Source organism: Mytilus trossulus, chromosome 2 (genome assembly GCF_036588685.1).
Source record: "Mytilus trossulus isolate FHL-02 chromosome 2, PNRI_Mtr1.1.1.hap1, whole genome shotgun sequence".
NCBI classification, from domain to species: Eukaryota; Metazoa; Mollusca; class Bivalvia; order Mytilida; family Mytilidae; genus Mytilus; species Mytilus trossulus.
Genome location: NC_086374.1, coordinates 79205946 through 79228685, shown reverse-complemented (window position 1 = coordinate 79228685; position 22740 = coordinate 79205946). Strand labels below are relative to the sequence as shown.

The 22740-nt window shown below is 32.0% G+C and overlaps 2 protein-coding genes across 2 annotated transcripts in view; one reads left to right on the top strand and one right to left on the bottom strand.

Moving 5' to 3' along the window:
• Nucleotides 1-25: 25 nt before the first annotated feature.
• LOC134708072 (delta-aminolevulinic acid dehydratase-like) lies at nucleotides 26-18853 on the bottom strand. Its single transcript, XM_063568370.1, has 8 exons — nucleotides 18697-18853; nucleotides 15698-15845; nucleotides 14751-14886; nucleotides 13498-13581; nucleotides 12869-13013; nucleotides 10299-10386; nucleotides 2701-2787; nucleotides 26-1775 (listed from the first exon to the last, which is right to left on the bottom strand). The coding sequence occupies exons 1-8, from the start codon at nucleotides 18807-18809 to the stop codon at nucleotides 1587-1589; spliced, it is 990 nt and encodes a 329-aa protein (XP_063424440.1). The 5' UTR covers nucleotides 18810-18853; the 3' UTR covers nucleotides 26-1586.
• A 189-nt stretch (nucleotides 18854-19042) lies between these two features.
• The window catches only part of LOC134708071 (ubiquitin carboxyl-terminal hydrolase 20-like), a 46921-nt gene continuing 43223 nt past the window's right edge, over nucleotides 19043-22740 (top strand). The window contains exons 1-4 of the mRNA XM_063568369.1: nucleotides 19043-19115; nucleotides 21313-21397; nucleotides 21950-22072; nucleotides 22511-22611. Coding sequence (XP_063424439.1) covers nucleotides 21317-21397; nucleotides 21950-22072; nucleotides 22511-22611 — 305 coding nt within the window. The 5' untranslated portion in view covers nucleotides 19043-19115; nucleotides 21313-21316. The remainder of the gene's footprint in view (nucleotides 19116-21312; nucleotides 21398-21949; nucleotides 22073-22510; nucleotides 22612-22740) is intronic.

The following is a 22740-nucleotide window of genomic DNA, read 5'->3' as shown; positions in this document are numbered from 1 at the left end:
TAACAGATCATATATACAACAACAGTCAGTGTAATAATTTTTTATAAAATAGAGTAAATCTTATAATAAAAAATCTATCATGCTATTAATTCAAATCTAACAGTAATCAGAGATGCACCTAACAATGATAAATGCCTGATCTTCATTGTTTAACACCTAAAATGTTTATATTGAAACAAAGGTGATTTAATATACTTAGTACCAGCACTGTTGAACCACCTTATTTATGAATTAAATTTAAATCCAAAATCGAAAATCCCAAATATTAGATGAAAAATAACAAGAATGTGTCCATAGTACACAGATGCCCCACTCGCACTATCATTTTCTGTGTTCAGTAGACCGTGAAAATTGGGTTCAGAACTTTAATTTGGAATTGAAATTAGAAAAATCATGTCATAGGGAACATGTGTACTAAGTTTCAAGTTGATGTAACGTTAACTTCATCAAAAACTACCTTGACCAAAAACTGTAACCTGAACTTCGCACTATCATTTTCTATGTTCAGTGGACCATGTAATTGGGGTCAAAACTATAATTTGGCATTAAAATTAGAAAGATCATATCATGGGGAACATGTGTACTAAGTTTCAAATTGATTGGACTTCAACTTCATCAAAAACTACCTTGACCAAAAACTTTAACCTGAAGAGGACGAACGAACGGAGGCAAAGGCCAGAAAACATAATGCCCCTCTACTATCGTAGGTGGGGCATAAAAATGTTTTGAACAATAATATATCTTAGATTCCTTTCCTATTGATGTAGTTGCATTCATTATCAGCAGAAAGTGCATAGTCCATATTTTTATATGAGTCTCAAAAACTCTATTTCACTAGAAAACAAAGTTTACATAAATGTACCAGGTAGAGGAAGGTAATTCAGTCTCTAGTTCCTGGTCACTGGAGCAAAATGGTTTTATCAGTAACCAATAGGACAGAACTTCTGGTCATTCCAAATAAATTTTCAAAAATTCAAAAAGGAATGAAAAAAGTGTTCATAACTACCTGACTCAAATAGATATTCAATCCACATTATTTCTTTTCTAAACAAAATTAATGAAATAAAAGCTTTAAATATGACGCCTCAAAATATGTTTAACAAAACTTAGAACACTTGTGTGTACATGATTCCACATTTAGCATGAAGAATGGTTTGTGTAAGCAACATAAGAAAACTGCAAAAATTTACACTTGGCGCACATGCTTAGGTTAGAAAGTTATATTGGAATGTCAACCTACTGTTAATATGATGACTGTTTATAGTGCAACAAACACTTTATTTATTTATTTAGTTATACATGTAGTATAAAAATAAACATGCAACTATATAACTAACATTGAGAAAATATTCAAAGAAAAACATTAGAAAAGTCCAGATAAGTATGATCTTAAGTCGAAGAGTTTTTATTCACCCAATAGTATGTCTACCAGGACAAAACGTTAAAGTGTCTGTTACGCATTCAACATTTGTAGGCATGATAGAAAAAGTCTTGATGATTATTGTATTTCTAAGGACAGACAAAGTTTAACATTGCCCTGGTCCCTGTCAGCTGTTTGATGGAATTTAAAATAAAAAAAAACAAGATCATTCCTTTAGCCAATCCAATAAGTCTGGAGTGTAGTATGAGATGATAATGTCAGCACCAGCTCTCCTCATGCTTGTCAGAACTTCTAGCAAGGTGGTCTTCAGATTAAAAGCACCAGCCTTAGCACCATGGTATAACATTGCATACTCTCCTGACACTTGGTAAATAGCAAGTGGATGGTTAGGATACTGAAAACAAAACAAAGATTGATTATTATTCTCTTCTACACTATTTATTTAACATAATAAACATACCTAATATGATTAAGGGAATTGTAGTTATTTATTCTGCATTAACAGCTAGTAAAAGACTTTAATTGTCTTCCATAAGATCAATACAAACATGAACAACAAAAAACTGTATGCAACATTTTATATAAAGAGTTACATGTTAGCCAATCAAAACCCAATTCAGAGACGCAAAATTTTGTACAACTACACTTAGTTTGAATAGTTTGAGTACAATCTACTTTATAATGATTCAATAGTCACACTGGGATACTTTAATGTGCTTAACCTTTGATAGCACTGAATTTCATCATTTTTCCGACGTAGTCAGTATAGTATCGGTTTTTGCACTTTGAACTTAAGGACGCTTCACTATGGCAACAGACTACGCATGCTCGAAAATACTTTCTGTGATTATACTTATACTTGATACTTATACTTCCAATAGTTTCTAGCTTTGTTAAACATGAATTAAGTTTAATGTAAACAGTAGTAAATGTATATTTGTTTCTTTTTATTTGCACTAGATTTTTTGACAAATAAAATGTTTAGGTGTCATCACAATATTCTTATATATTATTGCCTTAATATAACTAGTAGACTTAGTAAAGTATTTCTTGTAGTAACATTCAGATGGAGATTTTATTAAAGAGGTCCTGCATCATTAATTCATTGTGCTTTTGACGATTATCGAAATGATAGTTTTAAAATATACTCAAATTTAAATACGTCGGATATCTTTTTTAAAGATAGTTCTTGTTTGTATTGTCCAGTTGCAAATATTACACTAATATCACAGAATTTAAAGACATTGCAACCTGCATACCTGTTTGCATTTAATAAGTAATTTAATTTATCTATCTTCTCTTTTCAAAATAGTATTTACCTTTGTCTTAACCATCTTGACCACATCTAGATAAGCCAGACCAGGTTTTACCATCAAAATATCTGCTCCCTCTTGTACATCACGGTCCTAGAATGGAGAAAGAATATTGGTTGATCACATAAAATCAAATATAATTCTCTTTCAATTAAACACAGTAATTAAACCAGATGCTCCGCAGGTTGCAGCTTTATATGAATGCAGAGGTTGAACTCTGAACGGTTGGGGCAAGTATGGACACAACATTCAAGCTGAATTCAGCTCTGAATTTGGATTGTGATTAAATAGTTGACACAGCATAGGTTTCTGACACTGAATAAATGTGGTCTAATGAACATTTTTTTGCCTTTGAGCAATTCACTATGCTCTTGAATATTTGCTTGCCAATTTCTAATGGAGTTTGCAACAATAACAATTCATCATAAAATATAAAAAAAAGTGCTTGTAATCACTGAATGGTAAAGATTGTTTTAATTTATTAGTTTGTAGTAAAAGTGAATATTGCATTGTATATTGTATATAGCATTGATTTAAGTTGATTCAACTTCTATTCTGGACAAAGAAAGAAAACTCCAATTTTCAAAGAATATTTCATAAAGCATTGATTTTAGGTGATTTAACAACCATTCTGGACAAAGAAAGATAACTCCAATCTATTGTCTTGAAACTACAATAATCATGGCTAAAAATAAACAAAAAAAAGCTTTATCAGCAACATTTTATATTGGCAAATTTCCAGTGGCGTTTTTAAACTAAATTCATTTGCAAATTTCCAATATACATAATTTAAAAGCAGTTTAGGTGAGATAAACAAAAAGCTTCATCAGCAACATTTTATATTGGCATATTCAAATGAGTTTCAATTTCCAACCTTACACTGCTTTTAAATTATGTTTTGTACTTAAGTAATTGTCCATGAACCTGGAAACCCTTTTCCCCCTTTTTTGCACCATATTCCTTAACGGTTTGAGCCATTACTCCCAATGACACTTATTACCATCCCTTTGTGGTATTCAAATATCCAAAATCTAAATACATGGTTAGATTCAGCATATCAAAGAACCCCAAGAATTCAATTTTTGAAGAAATCAAATATAGTTCAATTTTGGACCCTTTAGACCCAACTGTTGACCAATTTGATAACCGGGCCCGAATATCAAAAATCTAAATACATGGTTTGATTCAGCACATTGAAGAACCCCATATATTCAATTTTTGTTGAAATCAAACAAAAAAAGTTTAATTTTGGACCTCGATTTAAACCAACTTCAAAACTGGGCCCATAATAAAAAAAATAAGTACATGTTTAGATTCAGCATATCAAAGAACCTTAAGAATATAATTTTTGTTAAATTAAGTTTAATTTTGGACCTTTTGGACCTTAATGTAGACCAATTTGAAAATGGGATCAAAAATTAAGAATCTAAATACACGGTTAGATTCGGCATTTCACAAAACCCCATTAGTTCAATTTTTTATGAAATCAAACAAAGTTTAATTTGGACCCTTTTGGACCCTAATTCCCAAACTGTTTAAACCAAAACTCCCAAAATCAATTCAAACCTTCCTATTGTGGTCATAAACCTTGTGTTTAAATTTCATAGATTTCTATCTAATTATACTACAGTTATTGTGTGTAAACCAAACAAGAGTGCACACACAGAAGTGTCTCACCTTCTTTACTAATCATTGATTATTATGTTGATAGTCCTAAGTATAAAGCTTTATTACAACTGTCACATAAACGTTACATTAACCAAGATAACTAAACAAAGACCAATGAATCATGAAAATGGGGTCAAGGTCAGATGAATCATGCCAGGCTGACATGTACAGCTAACAATGCTTCAGTAAAACAAATACAGTTGACCTAATACTTATAGTTTAATAAAAATAGACCAAAACACAAAAGCTTAACACTGAGCAATGAACTGTGAAAATGAGGTCAAGGTCAAATTAAACCTGCCCAACTAATATATAGATCATAAAATATTTCCATACACTTAATATAGTTGACCTATGACGTATAGTATTTGATAAAAAGACCAAAACTGAAAAAATTAACTTTGACCACTGAACCATAAAAATGAGGTCAAGGTCAGATGACATCTGTCCACTAGACATGTTCACCTTACAATCATACCATACAACAAATATAGTAGACCTATTGCTTAAAGTATGAGAAAAACAGACCAAAACACAAAAACTTAACTATAACCACTGAACCATGAAAATGAGGTCAAGGTCAGATGACACCTGCCAGTTGGACATGTACACCTTTCAGTCCTTCCATACACCAGAAATACTAGCCCTATTGCTTATAGTATCTGAGATATGAACTTGACCACCAAAACTTAACCTTGTTCACTGAGCCATGAAATGAGGTCGAGGTCAAGAGAAAACTGTCTGACTGGCATGAGGACCTTGCAAGGTACGCACATACCAAATATAATTATCCTATTACTTATAACAAGAGAGAATTCAACATTACAAAAAATCTAAACTTTTTTTTCAAGTGGTCACTGAACCATGAAAATGAGGTCAAGGACATTTGACATGTGACTGACGGAAACTTCGTTACATGAGGCATCTATATACAAAGTATGAAACATCCAGGTCTTCCATCTTCTAAAATATAAAGCTTTTAAAAAGTGAGCTAACACCACTGCCGCCGCCGCCGGATCACTATCCCTATGTCGAGCTTTCTGCAACAAAAGTTGCAGGCTCGAAAAAAAATGCTTATTTTGGCCCTCTTTAAGCCCCTTATTCCTAAACTGTTGGGACCAAAACATCCAAAATCAATCCCAACCTTCCTTTTGTGGCCATAAACCTTATGTTAAAATTTCATAGATTTCTGTTTACTTATACTAAAGTTATTGTGCGAAAACCAAGAAAAATGCTTATTTGGGCCCTTTTTGGCTCCTAATTCCTAAACTGTTGGGACCAATGGTCATTAAGCTTGTGTTTAAATTTCATAGATTTCTATTTAGTTATACTAAAGTTATAGTGCGAAAACCAAATGTCTTTGGACGACGACGACAAAGCTGGACGATGACGACGACCATGATGCCAATGTCATACCAATATAGACCAAAAAATTGTCAATTTATGCGGTCTTATACAAATGATTCTAGTTGTTTCTATAGATTAGACCGTTGGTTTTCCCTTCTGAATGGTTTTACACTTGTAATTTTTGGGGCCCTTTACAGCTTGCTGTCTGTTTGAGCCTAGGCTTTGTGTTGAAGACAGTACCTTGACCTATAATGGTTAACTTTTATAATTGTGACTTGGATGGAGATTTGTCTCATTGGCACTCATACCACATCTTCCTAAATCTATTTGACAGGTAAAAATATTTTTGTTTTTGTTATTCATGTACCACCAAAGAAAACCCCAAGTGTTCACATGCTGAAATATTTGCCTGTTTTATTTATCATTGAATCCATGTTGAAAGTTTGTAATATGAAGATTTTACTACAAGTATCACATAAACTTTAATATCATCAATGTTCTATAAAAGTTAGGTCACAGTCAGATGAACCAAGCCACATCACATAACAATCATTCCACACACCAAATATGGTGGTCATATTGCTAATAGTGCCTGAGAAACTGATCATAACACAAAATATGACCATTGAAACATTGAAATGAGGTCAAGGACATACAAACCCTGCCAGACAGACATGTTCACTTTAAAATCATCCATATACCAAATTTAATTGACTTCTTGTTTATAGTACATAGTATCTGTTAAACTGACAAAATTATGACAATTTATCATCGACCAATTAACCATGAAAATAAGCTTAAGCTGTCAAGGTCCGATGTAATAATTAAACTCTTTTTCTGCACAAGTGTTTGTATATTTTTGACTACATGTAGAGAAAGAACAAAGAGAAAACTGTTACAAAAATATTTGTTGGGAAAATATGTACAGATGGACAAAGTGATTGAAATATTGCTCCCCTTCTCTTCTAAAGTATAATTATGATTTTTTTTTATAATTAGACCATATTCAGATCCTACAGGTCAAAGAAGTTTCAAACAGACGCAACTTCTGAAAGATTTACTAAAGTAGTCTAGGAAAAGGAATAATTAGCCTGTTGATGAAGTCATCAAAACTAATTGACAGGTTAAAGATGGATTGCTTCTTAACATGACTGTAATACAAAATGGTTAATTTATATGCTTACAAAATAATATCATTATGAGATTACCCTTAACTAATCTGACCTAATATTGACAAATATTTCAAAGTAAACCCTTTCTAATTATCTTTAATGGATAATATTTGCCCATCATACGATTTACAAAGTGCATCAAATTTGAAGATAAACTACACTGATAAAGATTTTGTATTTTCTAATATTTAACCATTCATTTATTTTTAACTTGAAAACTTCTTTTCACAATGATTGTTACTTTTATTCTATTGTTGATGAGTGGAACATGTGGAAATACCAATGGTTTTCTTCTGGATAACAAGAATACCTCTTCTCTTGCAGTAAAACCTACATACTTAACAACTGCAGAATATTATGAAGACAAAAATAAAATCAATCATGACCTTGAAGCATACCGTGACCAGAATGAGAAGAGCCTTAACTTATTAACCAATCAACTGCAACAAAAGTTTGACATCATCGAACAAATATTATCTGCGCAACCTTTCTACAATGAAATCAACGAAACAAGGAAAACAATTAATACCTTAGAGCAAAAATACCAGGAACTAGAATTGAAGTACAATGCAGTCCAAGCTCAACTAAAAGTCAAGGAGCAAATGTATAATTCTGCAGTGAATGAAACCCTTGCTCTTGCTGAGAAAATCAATAAACTGGAGCAACTTAGAAATATCAATCAGCTAAAAACTCTCCAAACACTACAAGCCCAGGTACAAACATTTGATTCCAGGATAAACTTACTGACCAGCCATGAGCAGGCAAGGAACCAAGACTTTCTAGCTTTATATAATCTGACCACATCATCAAAGCTTGAACTAGAAAGGAAAATGAATTATCAATTTCAAACCATTGAAAAGAATCAGAGCATATCTGTAGCAATGCTTAAACAGAAACAGAACCTAGATTTTCAAATTTTACGCAACCTGACATCTGAGTCTAGGATTGAAAATGAAAAACTAGCCAACCATTCCATGAATGAAATTGAACAAATGGGAAGATACCACAACTCATCATTTTTACTTTTTCAGCAAAGTTTGGATAAACAATTACAGAAAGGTAAAGTGCAATACAAATTTTTAAAATACTCAGCAAAATTATAACTCATTTTTATCCTTGCCAAGTGATCCACAAGATAAATAATGAAAACAAATTAGTTTTGTTAAGATTAAATACAAGAAAACTTCTCAAAATAACTATAAAAATATCCTTAAACACCCTGATTAACCCCCAACTCTTTACAATTCAAAAATTTAAATACATCAACTTAATTATATCATAACATACTTTTCAAAGTTAAGTCCTTATAATGGCATAATGAATGCCATTATAAATATAATGAAAATAGACTGTGGACCTAAGATGTCAAGACTCATCTGGGAAGGGAAATAATATATGGATATCAGTCCCAAAGGCTAAGGTTTTTATGGTCCTGTAAATTAACCAAAATTAATCATTCTATGATACCACATCTACTCATATTGTAAAGCATGAGAAGGACAACTTCCAGGGATTGGCCAAGAATTTATGACATTATTTGACTGTAATGTCATTAAAATGGTGTCATGAGAATAGATCATAAACATCTTTAAAAAAAATTGCCAGGAATTTAATCAAAACATAACACGAAATACCTGAGAAATTATTTGTTTTGCTTCTAAAAATTGTCAAGACTTTGTGTAATTTCAGCATCTTACTGAATGAACTGTTATTCTATACTTTTTTCATCAATCAAAACAGTATATATTTTAACCAATTAAGAACAATGATTCATTATGAAAATCAGAAGTAGTTTGATATATATTTTATTTTCAAGCAAGTTTAGTTTTAAATGTACCTTCTCATTTCTTTTTGTGATGTTATAATAAGCAAGACTTAATATGAATATCAGTTCAAATTTACCTATTGTGATGTTATTGTCTAGATCTAACACTGATGGCAGTCTTGATCACTGATCCGTGGAATAAGGCTGAGGTTAGGTGAACATTACGTAATGGACATGAAGACGTTGTAAGCAACCCATGATATATCTAATAAAGATATCCTATTACTCATAAAATGTGAGTGTTCCTCTTTACAAAAACAAAAAAAATATTTGCCAAATTTCAAATTGAACTTAAAAGAACTTTCCAAAATAAAGGAATATCTTTACAAGTACATTCCTTTATTTCAGTTGTGGTCACTGGTTGTTATGATTATGGTTTTAGCGTACCTGCTGGACCACTCAAGTTTCCAGACATTAAAACATCTGTTGGTGTATCAAACCTATCATCCTTCCAATCTACAGGAAAATTTACCTGCCAAGTACCAGGATATTATCAAATTATAGCAACAATCATGACTGACAGCACCAAAGCAAGAATAGATATCATGAAAAATTCTAACTCCATACACTGGCAATATTTGACAGGCTATACTAAAGATGGATTTTTCTGGACACCAGGGACTGCAGCTGTGGCTTTAGAATTAAAGACTAATGACACTGTGTGGATTCAACTTCAATCCTCCTATAGTATTCACCGATCCTGTCTAACTATATTCAAAATCAACTAATAAAACTTCTGAAAATGTGACTACTCAAATCATTACTGCACATACTTAGGATAGGCAATTTCAATGCCACATAAATGCTATACAAGTGAGTTTTTTTTTTAAATGAAATTTTGTTAAAGTAATGAATACAATATATTTTTTTCAAATTTGATTGAAAGTTATCAAAACTACAGTTGCAATTCAGTATTATAAAAAGTGATAGGATGAACATTTTCCATTGTACCAATCTTAATTATTTATCAAACTCTATTGCTTAAGATTTTGACTAATAAATACACAGATTTTAAAATACTTAACTCATGCTAACGCCACTAATACACAAATGTACTTGCAAATGTAACATCACTCTTATGTGCAGTTGACAATTATATAATAGGTATAGAATATCTTGATTCTGAATAGGATGGTGTGTATCATGATTTGGCACATAATTAGGGAAGCAAAGATAAAATCTGTACATTTATTGATTTCTAGAAAACAAGATCAAAGTTAATATGAATAAAATATTAAACCTTGGAAAATACTTCTCATCATTAACATCTTTGTTGAATTCTTAGTTTGGATCGTTCGTCATAGAAATCACATTAATGCTTTTTATTTTATATATAAAAATTGTGGCGATTTTGTATAATTGCCAATGAGACAACCATCCACCAGAGTTAAAATGAAGTGGTAGCATGAGAGGCAAAAGATGGAAAAAGACGTCTAGGGGAGACAAAAATGTAGAACAGCAACCTATCATTCTGGCAAAAGGTTTTGATGTTGATTTTTTTCTTTCTGACTCTTTATACTGAATCAAGTCATCTTTTTCTCATTAAAGTATTTTACAATATCATAAACGTTTCTTGTCATTAACAGACTTACAACAGCTCTCTCTGCTAAACCTGATGAACCTGGAGGTAACTGATAACACTTCCTATCACCAAAGGCAGGAGCTGACTTGGCTGCATCTCTACAATTTAATAAAAGTAGAAAAAAAAATTAACACCTGGCATAACTACAATTTTTTTGAACACTTTCTACACAAAAATTCATACAGGGTTCTGTAGGGGCCAGGTAGTCAGTTGAAAGGATAATTTCTGCCTCTATACAATATACTCTTATTGTCCAACAGCAGTAAAAATTCTCGCCCTTGATCATGGTTGACCCATTTTACAGAGACTACATTAAACATATAAATCATTAATTTTTAACTAGTCCTAAATATGCATGAAATATGTTCATTGGACGTACAGCAAACCATCAATCAATATCATGAACCTGCACAAAAAATTTCATTTTGATTCTCTAGTAAAATCATTTGGTACTGAAAGCAACATTAAACATCTTTGATGACATGTAAAAAATTACATGCCTATTAAAATGCAACTAATTTAAAGACAAATTTAACAGGGAACTAATTTATTATAGCACAGAAAATAATTATTTCCAAAGCGTCTGTCTGTCTGTCTGTCTGTCTGTCTGTCTGTCTGTCTGTCTGATTTAATCAAAACTCAAGTCTTAATTATTATTCTATCTCCCATTCCAAACAATGCTTCAATCAATTCATACTGGAAACGGTTTACAAAAATAAGGTCAACTTGCTAATGAGTAAACTCTCCATAAGACCAAATGATGTTGAAACATATTTATTAACATCTGACATCCAAAACAACAGTAATGTATTAAAGTGCACAGGTACCAAATCCTTATATCGATTTAAATTTAGAATACAATGTACAAACATATTTATACAGGAACCATGTAAAGTAACTTAAAATAAAAACATTATAAAAGGAACCAAAATCCAGTCTGTAGAAAACAAGTGGATAGTGGGAGCTGGTTTAAATCAGACTGTACAAAATCTTGCTTTAACACTTTCCTTACTGAATTGATTTTTTCCGCGACGTTGTGTGACCTGATCAAATTTCCGCGCGCAGTTTGCCTGGCCTGAATTAATTTGACGTGTGAATGGGAAAAAAATGACGTTTTAATAAAAAATGTGTGTATCTTTGTTGTTTCTCATCAAATCGGTTTCAAACTCGATATTGTTACACTTAAGTATGAAAGGAGTGTTGCAATATAAATAAATTTACATGACAATACCTACTTTTGATTTTTTTTAACCTTTTGTGGAAAGAAAATGACGTTTGATTTGAGAAATCTAATTTTTTTTTGTGACCGGTTTATATTTTTGCCTCCGATCTTCTAAATTAACAATAAAAATGGTAATTAACAATTTCGAGTGTTCCTTTATCATAGTTTTATAGAAAAAATAACTCCAGAGTGAAAATTCTAGCTTATAAGTCAGAATAAATACGAATGAAAATGGTTTGACAAATTCCGCGGCGGCCATTTTTTTACCTGTACAATGCAATCACCATATAGGAAGTTGTGTCCCTGGATAAGTTGGAGTTGTCTTTCTTAGTCCGATGTTTTCTTTGAATTTTTGCATGAATATCGATCTAAATTGACTATTGGGATCTTTTGTGGAATTTTTAATATTTTAATGGAGATATCTAATGATATTTTTTTCTGGTAAATTCAAAACTTTTGAGATTAATATGTGCTTTTTTTTTTTAATGTGCAAATATTTTTTTTCTGTTTTTTTTTTGTATCAAACCACTGAGTGCATGGAAATATTAATTAAATGTAAGATGACCTGACACACTTATCCATGTACATTTAACACTTTAATAATGTGTTGATAAATTAAGTGAGACATAATTAAATGTTGAAAGACAATCATGAACTTTTAAAAATAAAATTACTTTGAAAAAGTCAATGATTTATTTTTAAAATTATTTATTATAAGTGTCCTGACTCCATGGGATGCTAGAATTTCCACTGTCTTTGGTTTTGTATTGTTCAATGATGAAAATAATTTAATGTTCCTTATTAAAAAAAAAAATTAAATGAAAATGTCAACTGTAACAACAAATATAAATTATGAATATCCTTTCAACAACTTATCTGTGAAAACCTTTTCAACAAATTATCTGTGAAAACCTTTTCAACAAATTATGTATATATAATATCTATTCAAATTAAAAATTGTAACAAAGTAACTGTTAATTTAAGAAGTTTAATTTTTTTTTTTTTTAACTGAGCTGTAATGATATCAGTAAAAAAAGCATTTCAGTTTTACAAAACATTATATAAGAAATATCAAGAGTATTTATTTCTTTGCCTTTCAAAGAACCAGGAGAGCGAACAAAATATCATCAAATATCATTAAAACTTATGGGGGCCTATAAGTTAAAAAAATGTCAATCAAACTATACTTGAGGCCACAAGCCAAAACATTTTAAATCACACCTTCAATAGCTGAAACTTAACGTAAAGCAAAACTTGACTGATGAAGTAATGCAGATAGAAAGTCTACATGACATAGTGGTTTACATGTAAAAATTGACATAAAATTGTGACTTAATTATAATTTATTTACACTGTACCTAAATGGTCCATAGAATGATGATGAAAATTTTGCGCTATAACTCATTACTGTGACTGTATTTCCCAAACCATTGTCAGCAAGGATTTGTTTAATTGCACCAACCCTTCCATCCATCATGTCTGATGGAGCTATTATCTGACAACCTGAAGATAAAAACATAAATATGTGTTGCTACTTTCTTACTAATAGTTTAAACCTATTTATTTTTAGTGGATTTGAAAACAAGTCATTGCAACTTATATCAATCCCTTTCTACTTTGCAGGTGCGAGTGCTGCCTTGTAGGGGAAATTAGCCTGTACATTTTCACAATCTACAAGGGTGTCTTTCATGTGTAAGCCATATGGCTCTCTAGTAACACGGATCAGACATTTATTGCCCACTTCCTATGAACTATCATCGTTTCCTCAAGACCATACTCACAAATGGTGTCAAGGAACCATATATATATATAGTTACCTGTAAATATGATGTATTATATCCTTTTCTTAGTGTATGTCATGTATGTAGACCTCTTTATATAACAATTATATACAGCATTTAAGAACATATATTCTTGAAAACCAAAGACACACTTATCTTAATGTATTACCCATATCATTGTACACCATTATAACAAAATCAGTTACCTGCTTTGGCATAGGCTAAAGAAATCTCAGCCAATCTTTTTATGCTGGCATCATTATCAATGCTTCCATCTTTTCTTAGTATACCTGAAAAAAATCATTCATCTGCTTTAAACGGTTATTGTAGCATCGAGAGATATCATTCACTGAATCAGTTATTTAGTTTTGATATAACCAAAGTTTACTCCTGTCTTAGTTGCTATGGAAATTTTACAACAAAATATAAAATAAATATTTGAACCACAATACTGCTTATAAATTAATAAGTGCAAATGTTATATGCAACTCTGTCAAGCTTTATTTGATTCCAATATAACAGTAACCAACTGATGGCCTATAGATGTAGGGTACACCGTACATGTACTTTTTGTTATTGGGTTGCTGTCCCACATGCACTGATGCTTACCATAAATAAAATTCTATACACATTCCTTATATGTAGAAATAGCTAGGTATTTTATATTGTCAACTTTTTGTGGATAAAGCCTCCAAAAGTATGGAAATGAACTGACAAATTAAGTGAAATGTTGGTATTACATACATATGGATGTTATAGTCTTACACTAAAGTATTATTCTGATAACCTTCAGTACAGCATTTGGTTGGTGTATGAATGAAGACATTCTGAAATATCTGGATGAGCAATTCACTGTCCTTGGTAGCCATATCAATACTTATTGATGTTCATTGTTCATAATACTTTTGCAATTCAAGGGGCATAACTCCAAGAAAAATCAGTATGCAAAACTTTTGAGGGGTTCTTGGTCACAATAATCACTGAAAATTCAAACTTGATCTGTAAATTCTCAGAAGATGAATACAGAAAAAAATTGGGATGTCTCTATCAAGTATTGCAAAGTTACCCAATGGAAGTTTTCCATAGTGCCATCTCTATCTGGTCAAGGTATTTAAACTTTTGTATGTTCACCTGTGCTAGTGAATAAATAGCTATTGTTCTCTGTGCTGTGTAGTTTATTCACTGGGACCTTTAAATTTCTTCTTAGAGAAATCAATCACTCATTGATTAATTTACCAGAGTCAAAATAAAATTCTCTTTTTCCATACAAGATGGATGGAATAATAATTGTTTGCTTTAAATATATATAACACTAATTATTAGATCATTGAGCATCACAGTGATTCAGGGGAGACAATCCTCCATTTTCTATCAAATGATTAGCTTTAACTCCATAAATAGTTTTATTTTTTTATCAGAATGACTGAACAAAATGAATTTCATAATGTTGTCAACATACCACAATGTCCATGGCTGGTGTATGGACACAAGCACACATCACATGCCACCATTAGACTAGGGAACCATTCTCTTAATTTTCTTGTAGCTATGATGGCTGGTGTATTTGAAGAATCTGCACTTGAACCAGAATCATCCTTGTAAATAAACATACATTTTATCATTTTAGCTTGATTTTGAAAGCAGTTCAAAAATATATCCAAGAATTAATATCAAAACAAAAACACACTCTATTTATCATTAAAAGAAAGTTATAATATACCATGTACACTATTAAATACAAAATGTATTACTGAACATAAGTTAACAATCAGCAATGATCAGTGTCAAATATTTGGTGCATATTCAGAAGGAAATGAAGTAAAACAATACATCAATTTGATAGGCACTTCAAAATGAATTAACTTATATCAGGTTCGAAGATTTGGACTGCTATTGGAAAAAGAAAGTCTGTTGGATGATTTTTGATGGACTAGGTAGATTCTGTAATATTTTTTCTAATTTAAAAAGTTTTTAAACATAAAATGCATTTTATAAATCTACACAAACAGTTTTTATCGTGCCACTTTCTATATGTGCCTGTCCAAAGTCAGGAGCCTGCTATTCAGTGGTTGTCATAGGTTGATGTCTGTCATATTTGTTATTTATTTAATTGTTTTATCATAAATCAGGCCATTTTTTTTTTGGTTTTAAATTGTATCACATTTTGTTATGTTGGCTCATTAAATAGCCAACTATACAGTTATCATGGTAATTGGTTTTGCTTATTGATGAAGGGCGTACAGTGACCTACAGCTACTTAAATCTACTTTTGATGGTTAGTTGTCTTATTGATCATAACATGTATCCTTATTTATTATATCTGGAACAGAACCTCAGCTCTGCAATTCAAAACAAATCTAAATAAAAAGAAGAAGGGGTTGACCAAAGTAGACGGATTATCCATACCTTTGGTAATTTACTTGGAACACCAAATATCAGTACAGTTTTAAGGCCTTTAGCTACTAGTGGTTCTAAGGCATTCTTCAGGGTATTAATTCCATATCTTGATTGGCCAGGCATGCTGGTAATTTCTTGTACTGTGTCATCATCATCTCTGTAAATATGTAACTGATTTAAAATAATGATTAAATATAGATTCTACCACTGCATCAATGTGATACAATATTTATTCAATCGAGACAGTTAAATTTTCAAATTTAAAATTTGAGGCTTGCCGAGTGTATTAAAATGTATTAAAATTTAACTGTCCGGAGTGTATAAATATTGTATTATGTACACAAGATTTGAGATTTGGTGGTGGAATCTGTTTAAATCATATATGCAGGCAAACTTATTCCTTCTTTTCGAATGAGCTGCAAATAGATGTGTTCTTTCTATCTGAAGTCATCAGACATGGTCCTCTTTTTTCATGCCATCTCAATAGGAAGTACAGAGGATAGCAAGAAAGTTATACATCATTATTGTATTTTAACCAACGAAGAACTGAGATCAAACCAACAACAATATAATTAATTTTTGTTTATACAATGGGTGCAGACAGGGATAAATTGAAGGAGAATTAGAAAAATGAAACCACATTTTTGCGCCTGACCCAAGTTAGGAGACTCTGGCCATTGTTAGTCTTGTATTATTTCTTATTTTAGTTTCTTGTTACAATTTGGCGTTTAGAATGGTGTTCATTATCACTGAACTTGTATATATTTGTTACAGGGCCAGCTGAAGGACGCCTCTGGAAATTTCTCGCTGCATTGTTGGTGACCTTCTGCTGTTGTCTGTTCTATTGTTGGGTTGTTGTCTCTTTGACACATTTCCCATTTCCTTTTTCGATTTTATATATAGTATCTTTCTGACAATTTGTTGCTTGTCAGTTTACATGCTTTCTCAAAGCAAAGCTATGTGTGTAAGAGTAACCAGATGTGACAATGTTTTAAAGAGAAAATTAAGATGTTTCAGGTCAATAGCTATTTTTTAGTAATCTAACTGGATGACAGTTGAACAAGAGAATAACAAGAATGTGTCTAAAGTACATGGATGCCCACTTGCACTATCATTTTCCATGTTCAATGGACTGTGAAATAGGGTAAAAAATCTTATTTGGTATTAAATTTAGAAAGATCATACCATAGGGAACATGTGTACTAAGTTTCAAGTTGATTGGACTTCAACTTCATCAAAAACTACCTTGACCAAAAACTTTAACCTGAAACTCACATTTTCATTTTCTATGTTCATTGGACCGTGAAATTGGGGTAAAAAGTCTAGTTTGGCTTTATAATTAGAAAGATCTTATCATAAGCACCATGTGTACTAAGCTTCAAGTTGATTGAACTTCAGATTCATCAAAAACTACTTTCACCAAACACTTTAACCTGAAGCGGGACAGACGGACGGATGGATGGAAGAATGGATGCACAGGCCAGAAAACATAACCCCTCTACTATCGTAGGTGGGGCATAAAAATATCACAAATTTGTGATGATATTAAAGAGCATAGAAAATTATGCCCATCATATTTCACCAACAAGTTTTATTAGGTGTCAGACAGAAATCTGACACCAAGGTCCAGAGCACTGTTAGATACTTGGGGATCTAACTGACAGGTGACTCAACCAAGGGACAGTGGCCAGTCTATCGCTAGACTTACATGGGGCGTATGACATTTGCGCCAATTTTGAAAATTTTCATTCTATCATTTACACCGATTTCATTTTTTCATTTGCGCCGATTTTATATTTTCTCCTAATTGGATTTGTAGGTAAGTTTATTCTTTTACATGGACTAAGAACAGAGTATACAGACAAAACATACATGTTTTTATAGATGTTATCAAGTAAATACAGGCTATTACGTATGTTAAAATGCTAACTCAATTAATACATATCTGTTTTTCGTTCATTTTTTTTCATAAATAAGGCCGTTGGTTTCTCCTTTGAATTGTCTTATTAGGGCCTTTTATAGCTGACTGTGTAGTATGGGTTTTGCTCATTGTTGAAGGTCGTACAGTGACCTATAGTTGTTAATGTCTGTGTCATTTTGGTCTTTTGTGGATAGTTGTCTCATTCATGTCATTGGCAATCATACCACATCTTCATTTTTATAAATACATCGTTGTATTCAGGTATTCTACTAAGGATTTGTATAGTCTTACTATGTGGCAAATCAATGGGAAAATAATTATTTGGTTACAGCAAAACAAATATAAGGTGAATCAGTGATTGTTTCAACAAATTTTGCCATACTCTAGCTGTTCAAATAATAAACATTATCATGATAATGCAAGTAGACAACCATAATAAAAAAAAATCTGAACAAATAGACCCTGTGCCAACTGGTATCAGAGCTAACAGGAACTAGGTCAAACGTGAATCAGGCAGAGGGACCCAGATCGATTCCTTTTGTACTAATGTACATGATGTATGTAATGTATATAGATAAGAGAAGATGTGGTTTGTGTTTGCTTTTTTAGATCTGATTTTTCTATGACAAGGGCCTCAGGGAAGATTAGTTATTAGTTATAGAGCCAACTGTATACCCTCTTGAAATAAAGTGTTGCTGTGTAACCGGAGAGCATGTATCTACTCTACAAATTCATATAGTCACCACCGGGATTTGAACCACAGTCGTCTGGGTGACAGTCAGTGTGTTTACCCACTGAGCCAAAGAATCGATTCTCTAGCTAAGTTGATTAAGACTGGCTTTATATGTTCTACCTGTACTGAGGGGAAGCAACCCCACTACAGTTTTTATTATTCTAGAAGTCACTCTGTAGAGAAGGTAAATTGCTCCCAAGAAGCTGCAGAACACAGGATAGTACGGGTATGGATAGTAAACCCCATATTGACAGAAACAAGTGCCTGTGGGAATACCTCACTTTTCCTGACTCAGGACTGAGCACAACCAGATAAATAAACTCATAAAAAACTTAATGAAATAATAGATATTACGTTATAAATAATGGATAAATCAAATTATCGGCAGTAATTGATGAGTTTGTTTGCTGCCATGACCGCAAAACCTGATGGTGATAGCCGCTGTGTAAGGCAGTGTGGCATGACATGTTGTCTGCTATGTGGCACTCTTCTATAATGGTTAAAATCCGAGAAATCCAAACGGATAGTAGGACGTGCTCGACTTTTTTTTCCATAAAAAAAAAGGTATTCTTTTATCTTTAAAAAAAAGTTTCTTTCATTTGAGTAGATATTTTTACGCCTTTCTTTTTTTCTTGATGTAGGTTAAAAAATATTCAGCCTTTGATTAATAACAGAAAACTGTTCAAACACACCTTTTCTACGCAGAGTTATCTACCCTTGTTAAATATCCGGCATGACTTTCGAGGAAGATTGACATAAGAAATTTATACTTGGTACGTAAAATATAATAGGACGATACAAGAAGGACAGAATAAATTGTAACTTTAGATATGACGATTTTTGTAAATGTATAATTATGTGTTAAATTGAAGCAGGTATTGCCTTAGACCTAATCAGAGTAAGCACAGCATCTAACCAGTGGCAGTGGAAGTGTCACACCATGATCACTATCAGGCACTTGTTTGCGTTATATTTTATGCTACATGATGGAGGTTTTTTACGAAAATGGTTCAAGTATGGATAATAGCACACCCCACCCAGCCTATTTGACAGCTCTAGAAAGAAAATGCTACAAAGGCAAATTGTTGATGCGAAATTCCATGGATGGTACCAGTGAGATTCGAACCCTCAGTCTCAGGATCTAAAGGCAGCGCTCTAGCCGATGCAAGACGTAACGGCCATACTACCATGACGGCCATAGGATGAAACGGCCATAGTACAAAAACGGCCATACTTTGTAAAGACGTATCGTCCATTTAAAAATTTTTTTTTTTAGATGTTATAGATAAATTATTTTGATACTTATAGATGGTTATTATAACTTTTAAGAAACTACTGTTTTTACCTTATTTTTCATGTTAATTTTTGTTATATCATTTGTTTACTCATTATATATTTATCGTAAATGAATGTGTTTATAATCTAATAAAATATTAAAATATCTAACCAATTGAGCCAAAGAGGATCTCCCCTTACTCAACTAGTTAGACTACCTTTATATCTCCAGGTCTACAACACTCTCCCCCCTTTTCTTTTTTCGGGCTGTGTACCATCCATCCGAGGAACTCACAGGTCCACTTCTGTACAACTCCTAGACTTCTACTCGGAAACCCTCTGGTCAGTTCCCTACATGCCACCTAGAATTGCCATGGTATCCTATGACCGACTGGTCAAACCTCATGACCAATTCTAACATCTCACTGCCAGGCAATATTCTATGTACAATTTTTGTACTAGTAGCAGATGCAAGCAGCGCCAACATGGCCAATGATGTGAAATTCCATGAATGGTACCAGTGAGATTCGAACCCTTAATTTCGGTATCTAAAGGCAGCACTCTAACCAATTGAGCCAAAGAAGATCCTCCCTTACTCAACTTACATTGTAGTTGAACTAGTTAGACTACCTCTATATATCTCCAGGTCTACAACATTGTTTTTGAAAACAAATTTATAAATTTACTTCCTTACCATGCTTACCTTAGTATATGTAGTAGATACTCAGCCAACTGTAAGTGGTTGAGCTAGGGGAGTACTTCTTTGGCTGAGTCAGTACAAATACAGTGTTATTCGGTCATTCGAGGTACTGCTTAAAAAATTGACATTCCATTTTCTCTTACCCATACCCAAATTCCTCATTTTCAACCCAAAACTGCTAAAGTTTGAAAATCTTAACAAGGTTGTTCAAATTTCTTACAATGAGCAATGTCAATTCCAAGTGTTATGGTACCAAAAAAAACAGCATTTTATGTAAATGAAAATATACTAGTCTGTCCACAATTCTTCCAAATTCTTTCAAAATTTGTTTTCCCCTGCCCGATTTCAAATTTGAGTAAATTCTGTAAATTTCATCTGATTTTGACACAGTTTTTAAACAAAAAGACAAAAAGAAGCGTTATGTTTAACTTTTCATCTGGGGTTTAAACATAGAAAGATAACTTGTGTTTACAATGTTTTTCATCGGGGAAATATAAAACATGTAAAAGAGGTATTCAGATCCTGGTAAACCAGAACTCAATGTACTTATAGCTGTCTGAAGTGTGAATCCCACTGAACTAAGATTAATCTGGCAAAGGGTTACTAAAGCGTTGAGCTAGGAAAGTACTATGTTAATCAAGATAGACAATTTTTTTTTATATGAAACCTCCATATTCTAGTTGTAAATAGACCAATTTTGTATGCTATTGAACAAACCAAGGTGACAGAAGATCCTGTGTACTATTTAAAATTTTGATAAATACATATAGCTGTGGTTAATGGAATTTCTATCCAAAGCAAGTCTTTATGCCGTCAATAGATAAAAAAAAAAGTATTTCTAAAATTTTGGTGCATTGATTGTCATCTTACATTGTATATAGCAATAGGTCATGTAGTAAACATGTAGTTCTTCATAACCCTTGTACAGTAGTACACATGTAAATGTAGATCCAGGTAGCCTTTTTTTTCTTATTGTCATAATTTTTGCATTTTAGAAATATGTCTAGCAAAATGTCAAGATGTCCACATGTGGTTTCAGTTGATAGTGTTACATGGGAGGAACTTCGAACGAAAAGCAAGGTAACCTTGATAATAAACAAAATGCATGTAAGCTGAATCCAGCACCCTGGTTGTCTTTCACAAGTATCTTGTCAGACATGCAGTTACAAAATGTATCTACATGTATAAGTGGCTGATAAGACCAAAATGGCTATGTGTATTATATAAAAAGGCTAGTTGTCAATGAAACAGGAACTCAAAATATGAACAAACATATGATCATGTAGACAGCATGGTATGTGTACATTTTGTTACATTGTACAGTTCTTTATAAAAAAAGAAATCCTCAATTTACATGATTATAATTAGATATTTCTTTGTCTTATCATTTTGTTCCTTTTTATTTGAAAATCTTTCAGAATGAGCCAGTGAATATTATATATGACTTTCAATTAATTATCAGCAGTTTAGAAAATGACAAGTTCAGTCTATTTTTTAATGAATCCTGGACTTTTCTAATCTTGCTGTATGTGGTGAGCTCTTTTTTGCAGGGGTATGTTATGCTCTTAATATAAAATATGATGTTAATTTTAAATACAATTCTGTTGTACAGATAAAATGTTGTATTTGTAGACCCAACAAGAATGTTTTACCTGCGGTGTGAAAGTCAGCAATCTATGGCTGTGCTTAGTAGGAGCTTGTCAACACATTGGTTGTGGAGAATCATCTAAAGATCACAGCTCTGCTCATGCTAAGGTTGTAATTAATTATCTAAATCCAAATAGTACTTTCAATGCTTTAAATTAATAAAATATTGAAAAGTATCGTAGTATTTTCTTTTTACTCTCACATTCCAAAGATCTTTTACTGTCTGTTGTAATTGTTCATTTAATATTTTTAATTTTTAGATAATGATGAACGCTCCATAATGATTTTGGTCCAACCTCTATAGTCTATATTTTATTCACAACTGACTATGGATTAGGATTAATTTTATTAGAAATTGAGCAATTACATGTGTATTTTGTTATCAGATTCTGGATGAATGAAATAGTCCTCTCTGGAATAATGTCAATATTACTACTTCTAAGAAATATTAATCAATCACTTGGTCCAAAATACATTATTATTTAAGTATTTTTAAAAACAGCCAAATAAAAATAAAAAAGTAATGTAAATGTTTTAAATTTTCAGGACAAGAAACACAGTTTGACTATAAATTTGAGTTCTATGAGAGTATGGTGTTATGAATGTGAAACAGAAGTCCTCCATGACAAGAATATCCCAAGTTTTATGTGAGTATAAAAACATTAATGTTTCTGTATTGAGCAAGATCAAGAAGGGTACTTCTGTCCCAGTGTTATAAAAAATATAATATTGATTCCACTACATATTTTTCAGATAATGAACTTTCTAATTGAAAA

What these genes read in the sequence shown, in the direction of transcription:
- LOC134708072 (XM_063568370.1), bottom strand. Translation starts at nt 18,809, where the DNA reads ATGTCATGCCACACTGCCTTACACAGCGGCTATCACCATCAGGTTTTG. An exon ending in ATTTATCCATTATTTATAAC is followed by an intron (nt 15,846 to 18,696) that starts GTAATATCTATT and finishes ACATATTTACAG; the next exon opens with AGATGATGATGACACAGTAC. An exon ending in TCATTCTATGGACCATTTAG is followed by an intron (nt 10,387 to 12,868) that starts GTACAGTGTAAA and finishes ATTAAATTGTAG; the next exon opens with AGATGCAGCCAAGTCAGCTC.